Source organism: Balaenoptera borealis (assembly GCF_965194805.1).
Source record: "Balaenoptera borealis genome assembly, chromosome: 11".
In the NCBI taxonomy this organism is placed as follows: domain Eukaryota; kingdom Metazoa; phylum Chordata; class Mammalia; order Artiodactyla; family Balaenopteridae; genus Balaenoptera; species Balaenoptera borealis.
Window position 1 is genome coordinate 25,709,420 of NC_138868.1, and position 19,102 is coordinate 25,728,521.

At 46.2% G+C, this 19,102-nt stretch overlaps 1 protein-coding gene across 5 annotated transcripts; it reads left to right on the plus strand.

The window, feature by feature from the left end:
• Window positions 1–2,028: 2,028 nt before the first annotated feature.
• On the plus strand, window positions 2,029–16,204 carry LOC309606565 (uncharacterized protein C11orf91). Of its 5 annotated transcripts, none has more exons than XR_014231927.1 (3): window positions 2,029–8,744; window positions 13,730–13,828; window positions 15,949–16,204. XR_014231927.1 is itself a non-coding variant. In XM_082343893.1 (2 exons), exons 1-2 carry the CDS (start codon window positions 14,236–14,238, stop codon window positions 16,032–16,034), a joined length of 582 nt encoding a protein of 193 aa, XP_082200019.1. In that variant the 5' UTR covers window positions 13,848–14,235; the 3' UTR covers window positions 16,035–16,204. The 5 variants fall into 5 exon arrangements, 1 of the variants encoding a protein (XP_082200019.1); XR_014231928.1 differs by having other exon boundaries at window positions 2,029–5,526; XR_014231929.1 differs by lacking the exon at window positions 13,730–13,828 and having other exon boundaries at window positions 15,949–16,138.
• Window positions 16,205–19,102: the final 2,898 nt, after the last annotated feature.

Sequence of the window (19,102 nt, forward strand, 5' to 3'; positions counted from 1 at the left end):
GACACAGGGAGGGGAAGGGTAAGCTGGGATGAAGTGACAGCATGGCATGGACATATATACACTACCAAATGTAAAATAGATAGCTAGTGGGAAGCAGCCACATAACACAAGGAGTTCACCTTGGTGCTTTGTGTCCACCTAGAGGGGTGGGAGGGAGACGCAAAAGGGAGGCGATATGGGGATATATGTATATGTATAGCTGATTCACTTTGTTATACAGCAGAAAGTAACACACCATTGTAAAGCAATTATACTCCAATAAAGATGTTAAAAGAAAAAAAGATTCGCACATGGTCTGTAGTTCTAGGACCCCTGATTTGCATCATTGTTTGCATATCCAAGTCTTTCATCCTTAACAACATTATTTCAAATATTCTCCACTTCACCCAACTTCTGCCCTAACTCACTCAATAGATGTGCTGGACCCCACTTCATAAAGAAATTAAAGCCCATCTCTTTGGAAGTTTTCTTCACCAAATCTTAAAAAAAAAATCCCTTGTGGTACATATATTCAATGGAATTATTACTCAGCCATAAAAAAGAATGAAATAATGTCATCTGCAGCAACATGGATGGACCTAGAGATTGTCATATTGAGTGGAGTAAGTCAGATAGAGAAAGACAAATATCATATGATATCGCTTATATGTGAAAGCTAAAAATGGTACAAATGAGTTTATCTACAAAACAGAAATTGAGTCACAGATGTAGAAAACAAACTTATGGTTATCAGGGTGTAAGGAGGGGGGAGGGATAAATTGGGAGATTGGGATTGACATATACACACTATTATATATAAAATAGGTAACTAATAAGGACCTACTATATAGCACAGGGAACTCTACTCAACACTCTGTAATGGCCTATATGGGAAAAGAATCTAAAAAGGAGTGGATATATGTATCTGTATAACTGATTCACTCTGCTGTACACCTGAAACTAACACAACATTGCAAATGAACTATACTCTAATAAAAATTTTTTAAAAATAAAAAGACAACAGAAAGAACCCAAGTGATCATCTCAATAGATGCAGAAAAAGCTTTTGACAAAATTCAACACCAATTTATCATAAAAACTCTCCAGAAAATGGGCATAGAGGGAACCTACCTCAACATAATAAAGGCCATATATGACAAACCCACAGTGAGCATCATACTCAATGGTGAAAAACTGAAAGCATTTCCACTAGAATCAGGAACAAGACAAGGATGTCCACTCTCGCCACTCTTATTCAACATAGTTTTGGAAGTCCTAGCCACGGCAATCAGAGAAGAAAAAGAAATAAAAGGAATACAAATTGGAAAAGAAGAAGTAAAACTGTCACTATTTGCCAATGACATGATACTACACATAGAAAATCCTAAAGATGCCACCAGAAAACTACTAGAACTAATCAATGAATTTGGTAAGGTTGCAGGATACAAAATTAATGCACAGAAATCTCTGGTATTCTTATACACCAACAACGAAAAATCAGAAAGAGAAATTAAGGAAACACTCCCATTCACCATTGCAACAAAAAGAGTAAAATACCTAAGAATAAACCTGCCTAAGGAGGTGAAAGACTTGTACTCAGAAAACTATAAAACACTGAGGAAAGAAACCCAAAATGACATAAACTGATGGAGAGATATACCATGTTCTTGGATTGGAAGAATCAACATTGTGAAAATGACTATACTACCCAAAGCAATCTACAGATTCAGTGCAATCCCTATCAAACCACCAATGGCATTCTTCACAGAATTAGAACAAAAAATCTTACAATTCGTATGGAAACACAAAAGACCCCGAATAGCCAAAGCAATCTTGAGAAAGAAAAACGGAGCTGGAGGAATCAGGCTCCCTGACTTCAAATTATACCACAAAGCTACAGTAATCAAGACAGTATGGTACTGACACAAAAACAGAAATATAGATCAATGGTACAGGATAGAATGCCCAGAGATAACCCCACACACATATGGGCACCTAATTTACCACAAAGGAGGCAAGAGTACACAGGCAGCCTCTTCAATAAGTGGTGCTGGGAAAACTGGACAGCTACACTTAAAAGAATGAAATTACAACACTACATAACACCATACACAAAAATAAACTCCAAATGGATTAAAGACTTAAATGTAAGACCAGACACTATAAAACTTTTAGAGGAAAACATAGGAAAAACACTCTGACAAAAACCACAGCAAGATCCTTTTTTTGACCCACCTCCTAGAGTAACAGAAATAAAAACAAAAATAAACAAATGGGACTTAATTAAACTTAAAAGCTTTTGCACAGCAAAGGAAACCATAAACAAGACAAAAAGACAACCCTCAGAATGGGAGAAAATATTTGCAAATGAAACAACAGACAAAGGATTAATCTCCAAAATATACAAACAGCTCATGGAGCTCAATATCAAAAAAACAAACAATCCAATTTAAAAATGGGCAGAAGACCTAAATAGACATTTCACCAAGGAAGACATACAGATGGCCAAGAGGCACATGAAAAGATGCTCAACATCACTAATTATTAGAGAAATGCAAATCAAAACTACAATGAGGTAATCACTTCATGCCAGTCAGAATGGCCATTATCAAAAAAGCTAGAAACAATAAATGCTGGAAAGGGTGTGGTGAAAAGGGAACCCTCCTACACTGTTGGTGGGAATGTAAATTGATACAGCCACTATGGAAAACAGTATGGAGGTTCCTTAAAAAACTAAAAATAGAACTACCATATGACCCAGCAATCCCACTGTTAGGTATATACCCTGAGAAAACCATAATTCAGAAAGAGACATGGGGCTTCCCTGGTGGCGCAGTGGTTAAGAATCTGCCTGCCAATCCAGGGCACATGGGTTCAAGCCCTGGTCTGGGAGGATCCCACATGCCGCGGAGCAACTGAGCCTGTGTGCCACAACTACTCAGCCTGTACTCTGGAGCCCACATGCCACAACTACTGAAGCCAATGCGCCTAGAGTCCGTGCTCCTCAACAAGAGAAGCCACTGAAATGAGAAGCCTGCGCACCACAACGAAGAGTAGCCCCTGCTCACCACAACTAGAGAAAGCCCGTGTGCAGCAATGAGGACCCAAAGCAGCCAAAAATAAATAAATAAAATAAATTTAAAGAAAAGAGACATGCACCACAATGTTCATTGCAGCTCTATTTACAATAGCCAGGACATGGAACCAACCCAGATGCCCATCAACAGATGGATGGAAGAAGATGTGGCACATATATACAATGGAATATTACTCAGCCATAAAAAGAAACGAAATTGAATTATTTGTAGTGAGGTGGATGGACCTAGAGTCTGTCATACAGAGTGAAGTAAGTCAGAAAGAGAAAAACAAATACCGTACGCTAACGCATATATATGGAATCTAAAAAAAAGGGGGGGGGGATACTGATCAACCTAGTTGCAGGGCAGGAATAAAGAGTTAGACATAGAGAATGGAATTGATAACATGGGGTGGGAGGGGGAAGCTGAGGCGAAGTGAAAGTAGCATCGACATACATACACTACCAAACGTAAAATGGCTGGTGGGAAGCAGCAGCATAGCACAGGGAGATTGGCTCGGTGCTTTGGGATGACCTAGAGGGGTGGGATAGGGAGGATGGGAGGGAGGCTCAAGAGGAAGGGGATATGGGGACATGTGTATTCATATGGCTGATTTGCTTTGTTGTGCAACAGAAACTAACACGGTATTGTGAAGCAATTATACTCCAATAAAGAGCTATTAAAAAAATAATAAAAATAAAATAAAATAGGGAGAAGGTGAAACAAATGTAATCACACGCACCCTTAAAAGTGGAAGAGGAGGGCAGAAGAGTCAGTCAGAGAGATTAAAAAAAAAAGCCAGGAGTTGGGCCGTTCCAGAATTCTCTTTCAAGATTCAGATGCCAGGGTGAGACTGTCTGACTGCTTTCTTGGGTCTCGTGCCCACTTTGGGGCCAGAGTACATTGAGAAGGGAGTAATTCTCTAAGGCAGAATCTGGGTGTTGCTAAATGGGGAGCTGGGGAGAGGGCTGCTGGGAGTCAATCAGCAAGGGTCATATAAATGGCCTTAAGCTTCGAGGTTTCTTTCTGCAGATAGTTGCTATGACTGATACCATAGACGAAGGGTTAGATGTCTGGACCCGGAGGCAATACTGCAAAGGCCAGATGAGTTGGAGAGTCAATAGTCTTGGGTTCAGTATTGGGTGGTGATAACCCCATTGGATCGTCTCTTTTGGGGGATGAGCTATAGATGCAAGGTACACCCAGTGGGTAGATAAGTGGAACTCATAGTATGTCCTGAAGGATACTGGCCTAGTGTCCAACTTTGGGAAGTACTGAGCTTCGAGGTACGGGTCTGCTTTTGTGTCCTTGCAGTTGGCCCCATGACTTAACATCATGCAGTGTGTGTCCTGATAAAGTAAGAGCCTGCCAGCCCACATGTTTTGGACTTTGGACCCCTTGAGAGTTTGAACCCTCAGCAGGGCCAGATTATTTATCTGCACATTGTAAGTCCCTCAACAATATTGAAAGTCTACTAGCTCACATTGGTCTTGCTCCTTCCAAACAGATGTTGACTAATGCTAACAGTTCCCTCTAAGGGATCCTGATGTGCTGAGAAGGCGCAGAGCTGACTGGGGGTTGTACTGACATGCCGTGCACTGAGATGAAGGGTTCTTTCTAGTGTGAGATTCTATGCGTCGTGTTTTACACGTAGTTTTTTAAATTAATTTTTATTAGAGTATAGCTGATTTACAATGTTGTGTTAGTTTCTGCTGTACAGCAACGCGAATCAGTTATACATATACTTATATCCACTCTTTTAGATTCTTTTCCCGTATAGGTCATTACAGAGTATTTTTATCTGTACTGTCATCATCTCACTTTGCTTAAGAGGAAACTTCATCTGGGGAAGTTAGCTGAATTGCTCAAGGTCACCAAGTTAATACGTTGGCAAGTTTAGGATGCCCACTCAATTCCCCAGGTCAGCGACTCAGCTGCTCTAAATGTACTGCTCTGAATGTACTCCAGTCTGACTCCAGAAAGAAACCTGGAATGGGACCCTCGTGCCTTGTGCTTTGAAGGAATCGATTCCTGCTTTTTCTTAGAAAGGAAAATATTAAGTACAGTTGTTTTTTACTGACAGATTACCCAGTGGTGTGAGCTTTACCTACCTAGTTAGGCCTTTCTGGAAACAGGAGGTAATTTCAAAACACTGTGTTTGCCAGTCTGTTTCAAAAGGCCCACTGATTCTTATAAATATTTTGTTTCAGGATAGTAGCATGGAGTTCGTCTTTGGGAACCTCGATTCTGATCCTGTCTCTTCCACTAATTGGCTATGTCTCTGGACAAGTTTTTTGTTTATTTTATTTATCTTGTTTAAAGATTTTTTTTTTATATGGACCATTTTTAAAGTCTTTATTGAATTTGTTACAATACTGCTTCTGTTTTATCTTTTGGTTTTTTGGCCGTGAGGCATGTGGGATCTTAGCTCCCGGACCAGGGATCGAACCCACACCCCCTGCATTGGAAGGTGAAGTCTTAACCACTGGACCACCAGGGAAGTCCGTGGACAAGTTTTCTGAACACCTCTGAGCTCTGGCTTCCTGCACCTACCTCAGAGAATTGTTGTGAGGCTTGAGGTCATGCAGCTGTAGTGTCCAGCAGGTGGGAAGTGGACTATAATAAAAACGTAGGTTACATGGAGCACAGGGTTGTGGAAGCTACAGGGGTCTCAGAATCTACAGGGAACCACAGTGTTTTACTAACCTCTGGCTTTGACCAAAGTAGAAGCTGACCAGAGATGATCTTTAATATTTTCTTAGAGGATTATTCACCATAAACTGTTTATTTATCTAAATAAATGTAAAGCTTCCTGTTCATAGGCACATGTTGTTTTGGAATAAAATAAATGACCACAGTACTTAACTTCCAAGTCAGTGTCTACAAGGATCCCTTGTAGGTAAGCTGGGGAGTCCAGAGCCTCTGGGAGAGGGGGCAGGACAGCATGAACCCTACAGGGGGCGAGTGCACTGACCTGGGAAACTCAAGACTCTGATTGTGGAGTAGGGAGCTTCCTTTCTGTGATCAGCTCCCCTGGGGTTGCTGCTATACCCACCCTTGCTATTATCGGCCATATGCAAGTTAGCCAACCCCAGCATGCTGATTCTGTATGTGAGCAGTGTTGGCTTATGGTGCTATGGCCAGAACTGGAACTTAGCATTGTAATTTGTAATTTGTAAACTCTACTAGGGTAGACAAAATGGGACCGGCTCCAAATTTTTGAACAGGGAGCATAGTGGGTCACAACTTGAGGGCTTACCGTGTGCCAGCACTAGTCTAGGCACTGTATTTATATGAGTTCATTTAATTTTTTTCAGTAACTATGCAATAGTATTGCCTATACCCAAACCCATCAGAGTGTTTACAAACTACAGTCCCTGCCCATTTCACTGAGTGGGATGGTGGGGCCCAGGTGACTCGCCCTTGGATTCAGTAAGATTGCTTGAACTAGTTTAGTTGCTTGAACTAGTTTGAGAAAGTTTCTGTTCTTTGCAACCAGACATCCCTGACGAAGATAACTACTAGTGAGAAGGGTTAACTGACAGTTGCTAACTAAACCCCTTCCTCCCTGAGCTATAGGAAGCAGTTAAGAGTACACTAAAAATTGGAATGGAAATAATGTGTATATTATGTGAATAAAGTAGCTTTGAGATTTTTTTTTTTAGTTTAGGTTTACAGTAAAACCCCGCTGCAACAGACCTTTACTTAAAAGCCGTACATATGCAGCATAGTTGTAAAGAGTCCTTTTTATGCCTCTATCACTGGCTAGCTCTGAGGTCTTGAGCATACTATCTCACCACTCTGAGCCTCTGTATCGTCATCATTTGTAACAGTGGTACCTACAGTAAAGGACATTTGATTTTTAGCCACTCGGCATCTCTCCTCCTCCCCTCTTGTAACAGAGCCATAATTACCTTTTGGGGAATTACTTTCACCCTTTAAGTGCAGTCTTGGTGGAACTGTTAATAAAGGTGGTCTGCCCTCCTCTAGCCAAAAGACAGGCATGTTCTCTCCAGGAATTTGAGTCTTGAATTATGCAAGGGTTGATAAAAATTTTTTGGTTGAAGCTGTGAGTCTCAGGAAGGGTACAAGTAACAGAAAACCCAATTTAGAGTAGTTTAATCAGATAGAGTCTGGTTTTCTTGCATAAACAATCTGGAGGTGGGCAGCCACTAGTGTTGTTTTAGCTGCTCAGTGATGTCTGGGCTGGGATATTTGTGCTATTTTTGGTCTTTCCCTCCTGATCACAAAGTGACTGCAGAAGTGCCAGCATTGCATCTGGGTTCTAGGCAGGCAAAGGAGATGAGGCGAAAGCTTCAGTTGTTTCTGTCCCTCTTATCAGGAAAGTGCAATCTTTCCCAGAAAGCTCCCAGGTATCTTCTTCATGTCTTCTGACTGGAACTGTGTCTCATGGCTACCCCTAGCTGCAAGGGGGCTGGCAGAGTTTCCAGCCTCTGTAGGGGAAGGCAGCAAGGGAAAAGGATTAAAAACAGTCATTGAGAATAACCAGCCAATAGCATCTACCACCCCATTGGCCACACTGAACAGACTATTGATTCCTTCCTCCTACCTGGATCCCAAAAGTTGCCCAAGTCTCTGCACCTTCTAAACCTAATTCTTTTTGTTTTAATAAATTTATTTATTTATTTGTTTTTATATTTGGCTGTGTTGGGTGTTTACTGCTGTGCGCAGGCTTTCTCTAGTTGAGGTGAGCAGGGGCTACTCTTCGTTGCGGTGCGCGGGCTTCTCATTGTCCTGGCTTCTCGTGCTGTGGAGCAGGGCTCTAGGCGCGCAGGCTGCAGTAGTTGTGGCTCGTGGGCTCAGTAGTTGTGGCTCTCAAGCTCTAGAGCACAGGCTCAGTAGTTGAGGCACCCGGGCTTAGTTGCTCCGGGGCATGTGGAATCTTCCCGGAACAGGGCTTGAACCCATGTCCCCTGCACTGGCAGGCAGGTTCCCAACCACTGCGCCACCAGGGAAGCCCTAAACCTAATTCTTAAGCTTTTAATTCCATGAGCTGTCTCACAGACCTCTGTGTAAATCCTCAATATCAACCTCTGTTGCTTGCGAACAGAAAATTCTGACAGACCTACCCCTATAAGTGTTACTGTAAGTGGACAATAAGTGTTAGTGACAATTATTTCCCCCAAGGTTGCATAGCTAGTTCATGCCGGTTGATGGGACTTAGACTCAGCTCTTATCTTCCAAACCCCTGTACTCTCCATGTCAGGGAATCTACCTCCCAGGCTTCAGTTTATTAAAAACTGTACTTACTCTGCAAATGCAGAGGAACACATCCACCAAGAGAAACAAGAATAAGGGCTGGGCTGCATTTTTTAGAAACTTTCTTGAAATCGTGGGTGCTGGGAAGGGAGGTGGGAATGCCTGCTCCCTACCCACCCCCAGGTTCAGACCAACACAATGGTTACTTCAAATGAGTAATAAAGAAAAGACTGTTCCATGCTTCCCAGAATAGCTGGGCCCTTGAACTGTGGCACAAACAACTTCCAGTTAGAGCCAGCCCCCTGCCAGGAAGAGGACGGGAAGCCAGAGGGCAGGAAGGTGGCCTTGCCTGAGGGCTGAGAGAACTGTTGGGAGGCTGTAGCAGGGAGTGGTGAAGAGACCGAGCACTGGAGCCAGCCTGCCTGTGTGGAACACTAGCTCTGACGCTAACCAACCACAGGACCTCAGGTAAGTTACTTAACCTTGTGTGCCTCAGTTTTCTCATCTGGAAAATGGGGATAACAACACCTACTTCTAGGGGTTGTTAGAAAGATGAAATTAGTGAAGACAAGTACCTGGCACACAGTAGCCTCTCTTTATGTGTTTACTACTATAGGGACAGAGTAAAGGGACAAAGTAAGTGATTAAATAGTTCATCCCAATGGGGATCTTAAATAGAGAGAACAGTATGGAAGACTCCTGTAAGTTTATGATCACTCAAGAAAGCAGGCTTGCTTAGCAACAAAACCAGGCAGGCTTGCCTAGCAACAAAACCACACAGACTTGCTTGGCAACAAAACCATGCCACAGAAGCATGAGACATGCCCCCAAACAATAAAACAATTGTGGAATGAATCCTACATCACGCCCATTGAAGTCAGCAAGTTAATGATCCTTGAGAAGGGGCTTTTTCTGCTTGTACTAAGAGCAGAAATATAGGAGAAAGGTGACATTATACTGAAACCTGAGATGATTTACCATATCTTACTATATATTACCACCTTTTTGCTCATTTCCATAGCACCATGACAGTTCCGGGTTGACTATGTAGGGACAAGAAACCCCCCTCCACCCCGCCCTGCTGTGGGGGAGGAGCTAATAATGGAAGCTTGATGTCTACTCAAGAATGAGGAAGAAGGTGTTCTTCTCCCCCTCCCCACTCTTCCTTTGATTATAAAACGGTAGTCCACTAAGTTCTCAGGGTGGCACTCCCTTGCCTACCAGCTTGTATTTCTCACAAGCGTCCTTTACTAATAAACTCTTTCCTTACCTGTCACTCTGCCTCTCACTGACTTCTGTGCCGAGACAGGAGAACCTATGCTCTACTAAGTCCCGAAACGCATTCTGCGGTTTCACTACCACTGTCTTCAGCAGGACAACAGGGAATCAGCTTCTAGGGTGTAGGGCTTTTCAATCTGGAGTGGGTTTGATTTTCGAGGAGGGATCCCCTGCTCCATTTTTCTCATCAATTCACCAGGACCTAATGGTGAATTAAGGAATCCATGTGTAACTGAATACTAATCATAGTCACACCTCCTTGAGCACCCGTGATGTGTCCCAGGTACTGCTTATACATATTTTCACCAAATACATCAACCTTGTGACGTAGATATTATCTTCATTTTATAGGTCAGAAAGTGGAGGGTCAGGGAGGTAGCATGACTTTCGCAGAGTCACGAGGGGTCCTGATTCAAACACGACTCTTGTCTCAGTTGGTTCAGGCTGCTATAACAAAAATACCATAGACTGGGTGGCTTAAACAACAAACATTTTTTTCTCATAGTTCTGGAGGCTGGGAAGTCCAAGATCACAGCTCCAGTGTATTTAGTGTCTGGTGAGACCCCCACTTCCTGGTTCATAGGTGGCTGTGTCCTGTGTCCTCATGTGGCGGAAAGGGCAAGGGAGCTCTCTTTTCTAAGGTCACTCATCCCATTCATGAGGGCTCTTTCTTCATGACCTAACCACTTCCTAATACCCTCCCACTGGGAGTTAGGATTTCAGCATATGAATTTGGGTGGGACACAAACATTCTCTTCATAAAAAACTCTGTTGTATTCCAAGCCACAAACACTGCATGTCCCTGAAAGCCACCCGGAGCCAAGGCAGGCATGGCAAATCGTGACACACCCCTCAAGAGGCGGAGACCCTAGTGAAGGTGTGACGGCCAGCAGTGTGTCTAGATGCAGAGTTAGATTGATGGAGGGGAAGGGGACTCCCGGGGGGGGGGCTTCCTGTACCATCTCCTACAGTCCCATGATGGAGGGAACTGGGCGAACAGCACCCCAGGTACTCCCAGGACCTTCTGGAGAGGGCTGTGGCAATGGAAAATTACAAACCCCAACTGCAGTGAGGCAGCCTGGGTTAAATAGAAAATTTAAATCAGAGTGTTGGGAGGAACTTACATCCCACTGTGTCATGATTCTTAAGAGTGACCCTCCTGGCCCTTCTTCTCCAGAGAGTGGAGGAAGGACTGCACTGCTTAGTGAGTTTGGAGAAAGGACCAGGTTGGTTCTTGGCCAGCTCTTCACTGTGCCAGTAAAGGCCCTTTCCCTGCACACAAGGCCAGTGGTTTTCCCAGAGGGCCTTGCGCTGGGTGGGTGAGCTCACCTGAGAGGTGCAGTATCAGTAAGCCCACCTGGCTGCCAGACCGATAGCAGCATCCTCCAGCTGACCTTTATCAGCAAAAAAGGACTTGTGTGTGTCTTTCTCAGTTGGTTCCAAATGCAGGCAGGGGACAGGGGTGTTAGGAATTGTATCCCTCAAGTCCCAACAGGATGGCACTTAATGGAGATTTTGGGGAAGAGGCAGGTGATACAAGAGCTTTAGACCCCAGGGAGAGAAAAGTTCTGTTTAAAATGGATGCAAGCCTGCTCTATCTTTTCATTAGCAACTTGAATTTCCCGGACCTTTGTTTGCAGAAATAATCGGTAGGGTTTTGCCTTAACTACCATGGTTTGTTATGACCCCATATGGACTTCACCTCCAAACTGGGGTTTATCTCAGTGTTTGTTCATTGTGGTGCCTGAGTTTTCTTTAGTGTGGTTGTTAGAGGAAACAACCTTTTTAACCCATTGTCTAATACAACTGTGTTATAAGCAAGCCATCCAGTATCAAATCTGTTTAGATTATCTTGGGGTTAAGAAAAACCATCTGGAAGCCTTTTCTCTTTGAATGGATAAATACAAGTAAAAACATGTGATTATATCACATCATTTAAAAAACATAATGTGGTCTTCCCTGGTGGCGCAGTAGTTAAGAATCTGTGTGCCAATGCTGGGGACACGGGTTCGAGCCCTGGTCCGGGAAGATCCCACATGCCGCGGAGCAACCTGTGCACCACAACTACTGAGCCCGTGCTCTAGAGCTCATGCTCCGCAACAAGAGAAGCCACCGCAATGAGAAGCCCGCGCACCACAACGAAGAGTAGTCCCCACTCGCTGCAACTAGAGAAAGCCCGTGCGCAGCAACAGAGACCCAACGCAGCCAAAAATTAATTAATTAATTAATTAAAAATAATAGTTTAATAATATTATTTAATCATATTATTTTATTATTATTTAATAATATGAGTAGCAGTAAATAATATAGTTTAATAAAAATAAACTATAAAAAACATAATGCAAAATCTCTTTCCATTCTAAGGATCTTCAATATGTAATAACAAGAGCTAACATTTACTGAGTAGGTATTATGGCCAGGTACTTAGATTGTCTCATTTAATCTTGCTAATCCAAGCAATTAGGTACCATTACTATTCCCATTATATAGATGAAAAACAGGTTCAGAAAGGTGTAACCTACACAGCCAAATACATAGTGGATCCAGGGCTCGGTCCCAGGTCTGAGTCCCAAACCCTGGTTCTTACCACCACTATGGTTCCTACTACTGTAGGAATGGAAAAAAAAAAACTTTTCCTCTACTCCCTTAGGTTCAGTAGCTGGGTCATGAGAATTAAAGTAGCAAAAGACAGATTAACAGGGGAAAAGATTTATTATGTATGCATCTGTGGGCCTTACAGAAAAGTAGTGAAAACCCAGAGAAGTGTTTAGGCTTGAGAGCTCAGAAACCATTTCAACAAAGGGTGTTAAATTGCGAACAAATGATAAGGCAAAGGGAAAGGGGTTTGGATTTCTAGGCATTTTGATTTCTAGGTAAATAGTGGGAAGGTAATTATATGGGGGAAATTTATGGAAGATAAGGGTTGTTTGGTAAGGTTTGTTATGCAGGCTCAAGTTAGTGCCATCTCCAGTAATAAGAGTCATCTCTTCTTCCTGGCACGGGAGAGGGGGTTGGGGACACCTTCACTAAGGGAAATTTATTTTCTTTACAAAGGAAATTTTGTTACCTTTACAAAGGGAAATTTATGGCCTGCTTTTAGGCAGAAAAGGAGAGGACAAAGTTCCTCCTGTGTCTGCTTTTTTCAATTGCCAACTTAAAATAATTCTTATGCCAAAGTGGCATATTTGGGGGTGGTATATTCTGATCCCCTTCAGTTCCCACAACACATAACACTGTTTTAAAAGTGTCCAAATATTTATTGAGTCCTATTATATGCTCAGTATTATAGGATCCTTGGGCTGGACCCTTGCCCTCAAGGAGCTTACAGGTAAGTGTGAGAAAGAAAATCTTCTCAGCTTCAGACAAGCCCCTCAGTGGGGATTGCTGCTCCTTACATTTGGACAGAGTTTCTAAGTTTACAAGCCCTTCACACACACTATTCTGTCTTCCATCTGATCATCACAAACAACCCTATGAGGCAGCCTGGTTCTCTTATTTTTATTTTACAGAAACCCATCTTAGAAGTCAAGCAACTTGTCCACCTTGGATATCTGACTCTCTCTGCTTTGCTGCCAAACACACACACACACACACACACACACAGCATTTGCTAGTGGAGCTGGTACTGACTCAGATCTTGACTGGCCAACAGTCTAAACTGGCCCCCACCCATCTTTGTTCATTTACATCAATATCATTAGGCAGACTTTTCAAGGAAATTTACTCACCCTGAGTCTATGACTAGCACAGGCTACTCATATATTTGAGCTGGGCATGTCCCTTGGACAGTATGTCCAAGTCACCGTAAAGAATAGCTGAGCTGTTCGAGGGCCGTTCTGCAGGATTTCCTTTTGGTGGTTCGTTTACTGCCTGTTAGCTCCTAATAATGAATGTTCGGAAGAGAACTAAACTACATTTCATTGAAGACACCTAGTTCAGATCTATTCCAAATCCATACCAGGGTCCCTTTTTTCCAGAATCGTCCACAACACTGGGAAATTTGGTAGAAACATGGGTTGGCTCTAACAGCCATTCCCATCTACCCTCTTCTTCCGTTGTAGAGGATGAAAAGTCAGACACTCCTGTCCCTAAACTTCTTTGCAATGAGGGGTGGTAAGGGAAGCCTGCTAGGGCAGGGGGCAAGTTTCTAGGAATTTTTTTTCTCCCTATAAAAGGAGAGGAAGACTGAAGAAAGTTTTCTCTCGGAGTTCTGACCAGCTCCCAGCTTCCTACTTTTGGATGAAGTCATGACGGGATGCGAGAGCAGGCGCCAGGTGTGCAATAGCTCGGGAGTGAGGCTTGCGGAATTTAGGGGCGGTAGGAGGAGTCGTGGGGCGGGATCTGGAGGACCCGGAGCTGCTGTCGTCGAGGGTGTGGGGGAAGCGCGGGGAAGCGCCCGGAGGGGACGGGCCGCACATCAGGGCGCACGTGCGGGATTTCCCATTCCAGCTACTCCGCTGGCCTTTCTCACTCTAGGGGCGCGTCGGTGGGCGGGGCCATATTCTGGGGCGCGGACAGCGGGGCTTTAGAATCTCGACTGTTTGGGGCGGGGCCGGGCGAAAGGGTGGGGGCCGCTCTCCCTCGGGGCGTGGCCTGTGGAACCTCAGAACCCGGGTGACTCGGGGCCAGGGCTCGCGTCTCCCGGCACGGGGTTCCTCCCACTTATCCTCCCGTTCAAAAGATGCCGAAGGGGCGGCGCGGCAGCCAGAGCCCCACGATGAGCCAGCAGCCGGCCCCGCCCCTTTACTTCCCTTCCCTCTACGACCGGGGCATCTCCTCGTCCCCTCTCAGCGACTTCAACATCTGGAAGAAGCTCTTCGTGCCGCTGAAGGCGGGAGGGGCGCCGGCGGGCGGGGCGGCTGGAGGCCAGCCTCTGCCCCAGGCGCTCCCGGCCCCAGCGCCCCTGCCGCCACCGCCGCCCGGCCTGGGTTCCCCCAGTGAGCGGCACTGTCCCCCGCCCTGGCCCTCCGGCCTGGCCTCCATCCCCTACGAGCCTCTGCGCTTCTTCTACTCGCCACCGCCGGGGCCCGAGGTGGCTGCCTCGCCCCTGGTCCCCGGCCCCATGACACCCCGGCTAGCCTCTGCCTCCCACCCCGAGGAGTTGTGCGAGCTGGAGATCCGGATTAAGGAGCTGGAGCTGCTCACCATCACTGGGGACGGCTTCGACTCCCAGCGCTGTGTGTAACCTCGGCCGAGCCCACCCTTAGCCTGCCTCTTCTCCCTCCTTGGCTCCATGCCCCCTGAGCCCCTCACCCTCAGTGTGGCCTTGGGCTCAGACTCCAGCTCCCAGGAATCCCTGATCCCAAACCGATCCCCCAGAACCCAGACACTCCATCCTGGATTTCAACCGATTCCTTTGCTCACCATAAATCTGGACTTCACGGACCCTTTTGCCCCAAATTCCAACCTCCCTCCGTCCTGAGCCCTTTTGTTAGTCTGGACTCTGAGCCTCTAAACCTGGAACTCTGTCCATCACAACCCCCAAGTTGAACTTTAAGCCTCCTGCACAGTGATACTAACACCCTGGAGTTTCACCCCCCGAGACACACAGCCCCCGTCTCTAGAGACCTGACTTTTAGTGTTTATCTTAAACTGGGGTCCTCAGTGGGAGGAGGGGGAAGTCGGTGAGGGTCAGTTGATCTGTAGGGGGCGGTGTAAGACCCAGAAGGCCCAAGGATGTTCACTGAGGAGCTTTGGGATCCTCAATTTCTCAGTGCTGGAAGGTAGCCTCCTGTGACCCCTGGCCGCCCTTTCACCAGGGTCCTTGCCTCTGCCATCTGGTCTAAGGTCTGAAGTCTTGGGCAGACCAGAGCAGACCAGGTGTGCTGATGTGGGCAGGATTCCTCTAGTGCGCAGACTGAGTCCTTGATGTTAGAGAGTAAAGTTGTTAAACCCAATTCTACTCCCAGAAGGACCAAGTTGCACTGTAGAATATTCTACTCCCAGAAGGACCAAACAGCCATAGGCTGTTCCACAGATTTTGTCTTTCCCAACACCTGGTCTGGCTAAGGCTAGCCCTTGACCACTGGAAAAGGGCAGATGGTTCTAGAAAGACCATCCCCATTATTGTGAAATAACAGACATGTTTAGGTCCATGTGGCCATAGGAATGGTCCCCAATTCATCAGGCACCCTGTAATGTCTCCTTCCTCACATCCTCGGGAAGAAAACTCCTGGAATACTTGGGCTTTTCTGAGTCCTGGATTTCTCAACCGCCTATTCTCCACTTTGACGAGTTTTGGCTGTTAGGGTTTTTTTCCCCTCACCCACCTTGGGTCATAATGGGTTTGGGGCTCATGTAGGGAGCACACAATTGCTTCCCATAAGCTTGCTTTGGAAGTGTTAGAAAAAGCCCTTATCTCTCCTACAGCTAAGTTTGTTTTGCTCTCCTGTAGATAAATTCTTGAAGGCGCTGAAAGATGAAAAGTTACGAGGCCTGAAGACGAGGCAGCCTGGAAAGAAGTCGGCCTCTCTCTCCTGAGGAGCTGCCCACCAGAGCCTAAGCAGCGGCCTCCTTAGGTGTTAGTTCTTAGATAATGTGCCCCGTTTGTTGTCATTTCAAAGATCGTTATTTTTTGTTCTGTATTTACTGCTGTTCTCGTTGCTCCCAGCACATACTCTACATACAGTGTCCACTTGAGTGGTAAAGCTCATGGTCTCTCTCCTGTCTGTGCTGCTGCTGGGGAAGCACTCTCACGGGGGCTGGAAGCTGCTGCCCAGCCAGCATTCAGGGGAGGAGGGGATCCCCAACACTGCCAAGTCGGGGTGGGGGGATTGGGAAAAGCCAAGGGCAACATATATTTGCATCTGTTGCTGTGACCGTGCTCAGAAAGGATCTTTGAGGACTGCAACAAGGGGTTAGTTTGTTTCAAACAGCTTTAGTCCTTGGAAATGTTTTTAGTTTTTAAATGGTTTTTGGAGCACAAAACTCTTTGATAATCTGATCAAAGGCACGGTCCTTCCTAGAAATTCATGTAGTCAAGAAATATTTGAGTGCATATTATGTGCTAGGCACCCTCCTAGGCTCTTGGGGCTGGGGGATGCAGACAATAAAGATAAGTAAACCATAATATGGTATCAGAAGATGACAGGCTAAGGGGAAAACAAAAAGAGTAGAGATGAGGATGGTCCCGAGGGTAGGAGGAAAGCAGGGTTTCTTGAAGAGGGAACATCTAAACAAGGTTTGACGAAGGTTAAGGGCGAGAGCCAGGTGCCACCCTGGGGGCATGTTTCAGGGTGAAGGGCAGGTGCAAAGGCTGAAGGTGGGATGCTTGAGGGTCAGCAGAGAGCCCAGCTGGCTGGAGCAGGAGTGAGGGGAGAGCGGTAGGGATGAGTACAGAGAGGGTCCATTCGAGTGGGACCTTACAAACCATGGTAAGGACTTGGGGTTTTACTCTGAGTGGGATGGGAAGTAGTTAGAGGGTTTTCAGCTGACGAGTGACAGGATCTGACTTGCTCTATGTTGAGAACAGGGTAAGGAAGGACGCAGAGAAAGCAGTTAGGAGGCTGTGGGAATTAATAATCCAGCTAAGAGAGAAGCGATGGTACAGCATTTCTGCCCTTTCCCCCTTGCTGGGTCCCCCTATGGGGCACCCGCTGCGGCTGCCGCCCCTCTGCCAGGTTCTGCCTCTATGGCCAGAAGGAGCAAGAGCTCAGCGCAGAAGCAGGCAAAGGATAACGTAGCTGATAGAACAAAATCTTCCATCAAATGTAACGTTTTGGTGCTTGGCATCTAGACTCCCTTGTGCCCTCACTATGCCAGCAGCACAGTAGATCAAAGGCAAAGAATCCGTCAAGTTTGGAGAATGAATAGGAGGAAGCAGTGAGCCAGGTATTTTAGAAGACAGGTTAAGAAGGGGTGTAGCGGGGCGAAGCCGTCGGCTCTGACAAATAATGCTGCTCTGCCAAGTGAGAGGAGCCTGAGCATTCGCTTTTGGATTCAGCAACGTGGATTTAGTACCGGTGATCTTGCCGAGAGCAGTTGTGGTTGAGCGATGGGGGTTCGCACCTGACTGGAGTAGTTTTGGGAGAGAACGGAAGCAGAGGAGCTTGAGACAGCGGGTGTAGATGACTTTTTAGGGAGTTTAGCTTCAAGGAAAGCTGAGATCTGAGCAGGAGCCGGCAGGGTAAGCGGGGTTGAGAGAATGGTTTTTTTAAGAAGGGATAAATGACCAGACGTTTGTGGTCTGATGGAGAATGACCCAGTAGAATGAGAAAAACTGACGAGGTAGAAGAGGCTCCTTTGACGCACAGCAAGCCAAATGCTGACACGCCAAGGTTTGCAGCGAAGAGAGGGCTGACTTGCGAGACAGCCAGATGAGAAGCTGTGCGAACAAGCCTCAGGTCCGGTCTGATCCACCCCCCAAGGCAAGGGGCTGGGGTATTTATGGGGTAGTGAATAAAGACTCAGGGCGGCCTGAGGCGTGGGGAGCATGGGGAGGTGATTGGAAAAAGGTGTGGTAATTGTCCTGCTCGGGTGTGACTCGGCTACAGGCCTCTGCGTGTTCTGAGGGTGGAGTTTTTAGCCCTCTGATGTCAAAAAGTCACTGAGCGGACACTGGCACAGGCCCAGTTAGAGGGTCAGTGGTCCTATCCAGTCTTAACCCACTCAGATCGAATTAGACACAGCTGATTCCAAGTTTCTGGACAAAAACTCAGGCAAAAATCTTACTGTTTAGGCTTCGTGCTGCTTGGAGGACATGCAAGTCTTAAAACGACCTTGATTAGTGAAGGCAGGTGAAATGGATTTAACCCACGGTTTCAGAGAGATGAGGAATTGCTGGAATGGTATCCTTGAGTGAACTAGCGGGGTTGGGTCTAGTTTACAGTAGAGGGATTGGCTTTAGATGGAAGCAGAGATGGTTTATCTGTAATAGCGGGAGGTTGTATCTGCGGTGTAAGGGTGCAGATGCTGATAGATGGGTAGATGGGGTGGTGGGAGCCCTGGAGGTTACATACACTCGGCCCTAAGTTTGTGCAGCGACCTCTAGCTTGAGGATGCAAATGTGCACGCCTGTGAGGCCCAGCTGGACACCCTGGGCGTGGTGCCGGGAGCCAGGGGGAGGCTGGCAAGCCACAGAGCTTCTGCCTGACTGCGGGGTCAGTTCCAGCCACTGCTGCCCAGCCAGGAGTGTGGGCCCAGTGTCAGGCAAAAGCTCCTGGGTTCTAAATCTTAGCAATGAATTCCAGTGTTTCCAAAACCCAATGCGGGACATATAAAGGCTGGACAGTCCCCCAGAGTTTGCAACCTCTGTTCTACCCATGGGAGTCTGCCCACCCTGGGCATTCCAGACCCATTCTTCTCCAGGAAGAAGCCAGATTCCCATTGCCCCAGGCTGGTTGTTACAAGAGAGGCTCCCTTGTTCTAGAAAACTGCAGGCTGGCAAGTGCAGTGAGGGGAGCTAGAGACTCTTAATGAGAATAAATGAGAATAAACTAGGCATCAAGAAAACCCAGTGCAGAGCTCAGGTGGAGACAGAGCTGTCCAGTGGGGCCCTGTTTCCCATTCCCTCTCCAGAGCCCCAATAGCCCCCGCTCCCATCTCTCCAG

Excerpts from the sequence above, each read along its gene's own strand:
- LOC309606565 (XM_082343893.1), top strand. The coding sequence starts at position 14,236 with ATGCCGAAGGGGCGGCGCGGCAGCCAGAGCCCCACGATGAGCCAGCAG. Across the intron at positions 14,732-15,948 it reads CGGCTTCGACTCCCAGCGCT|ATAAATTCTTGAAGGCGCTG; the intron begins GTGTGTAACCTC and ends GCTCTCCTGTAG.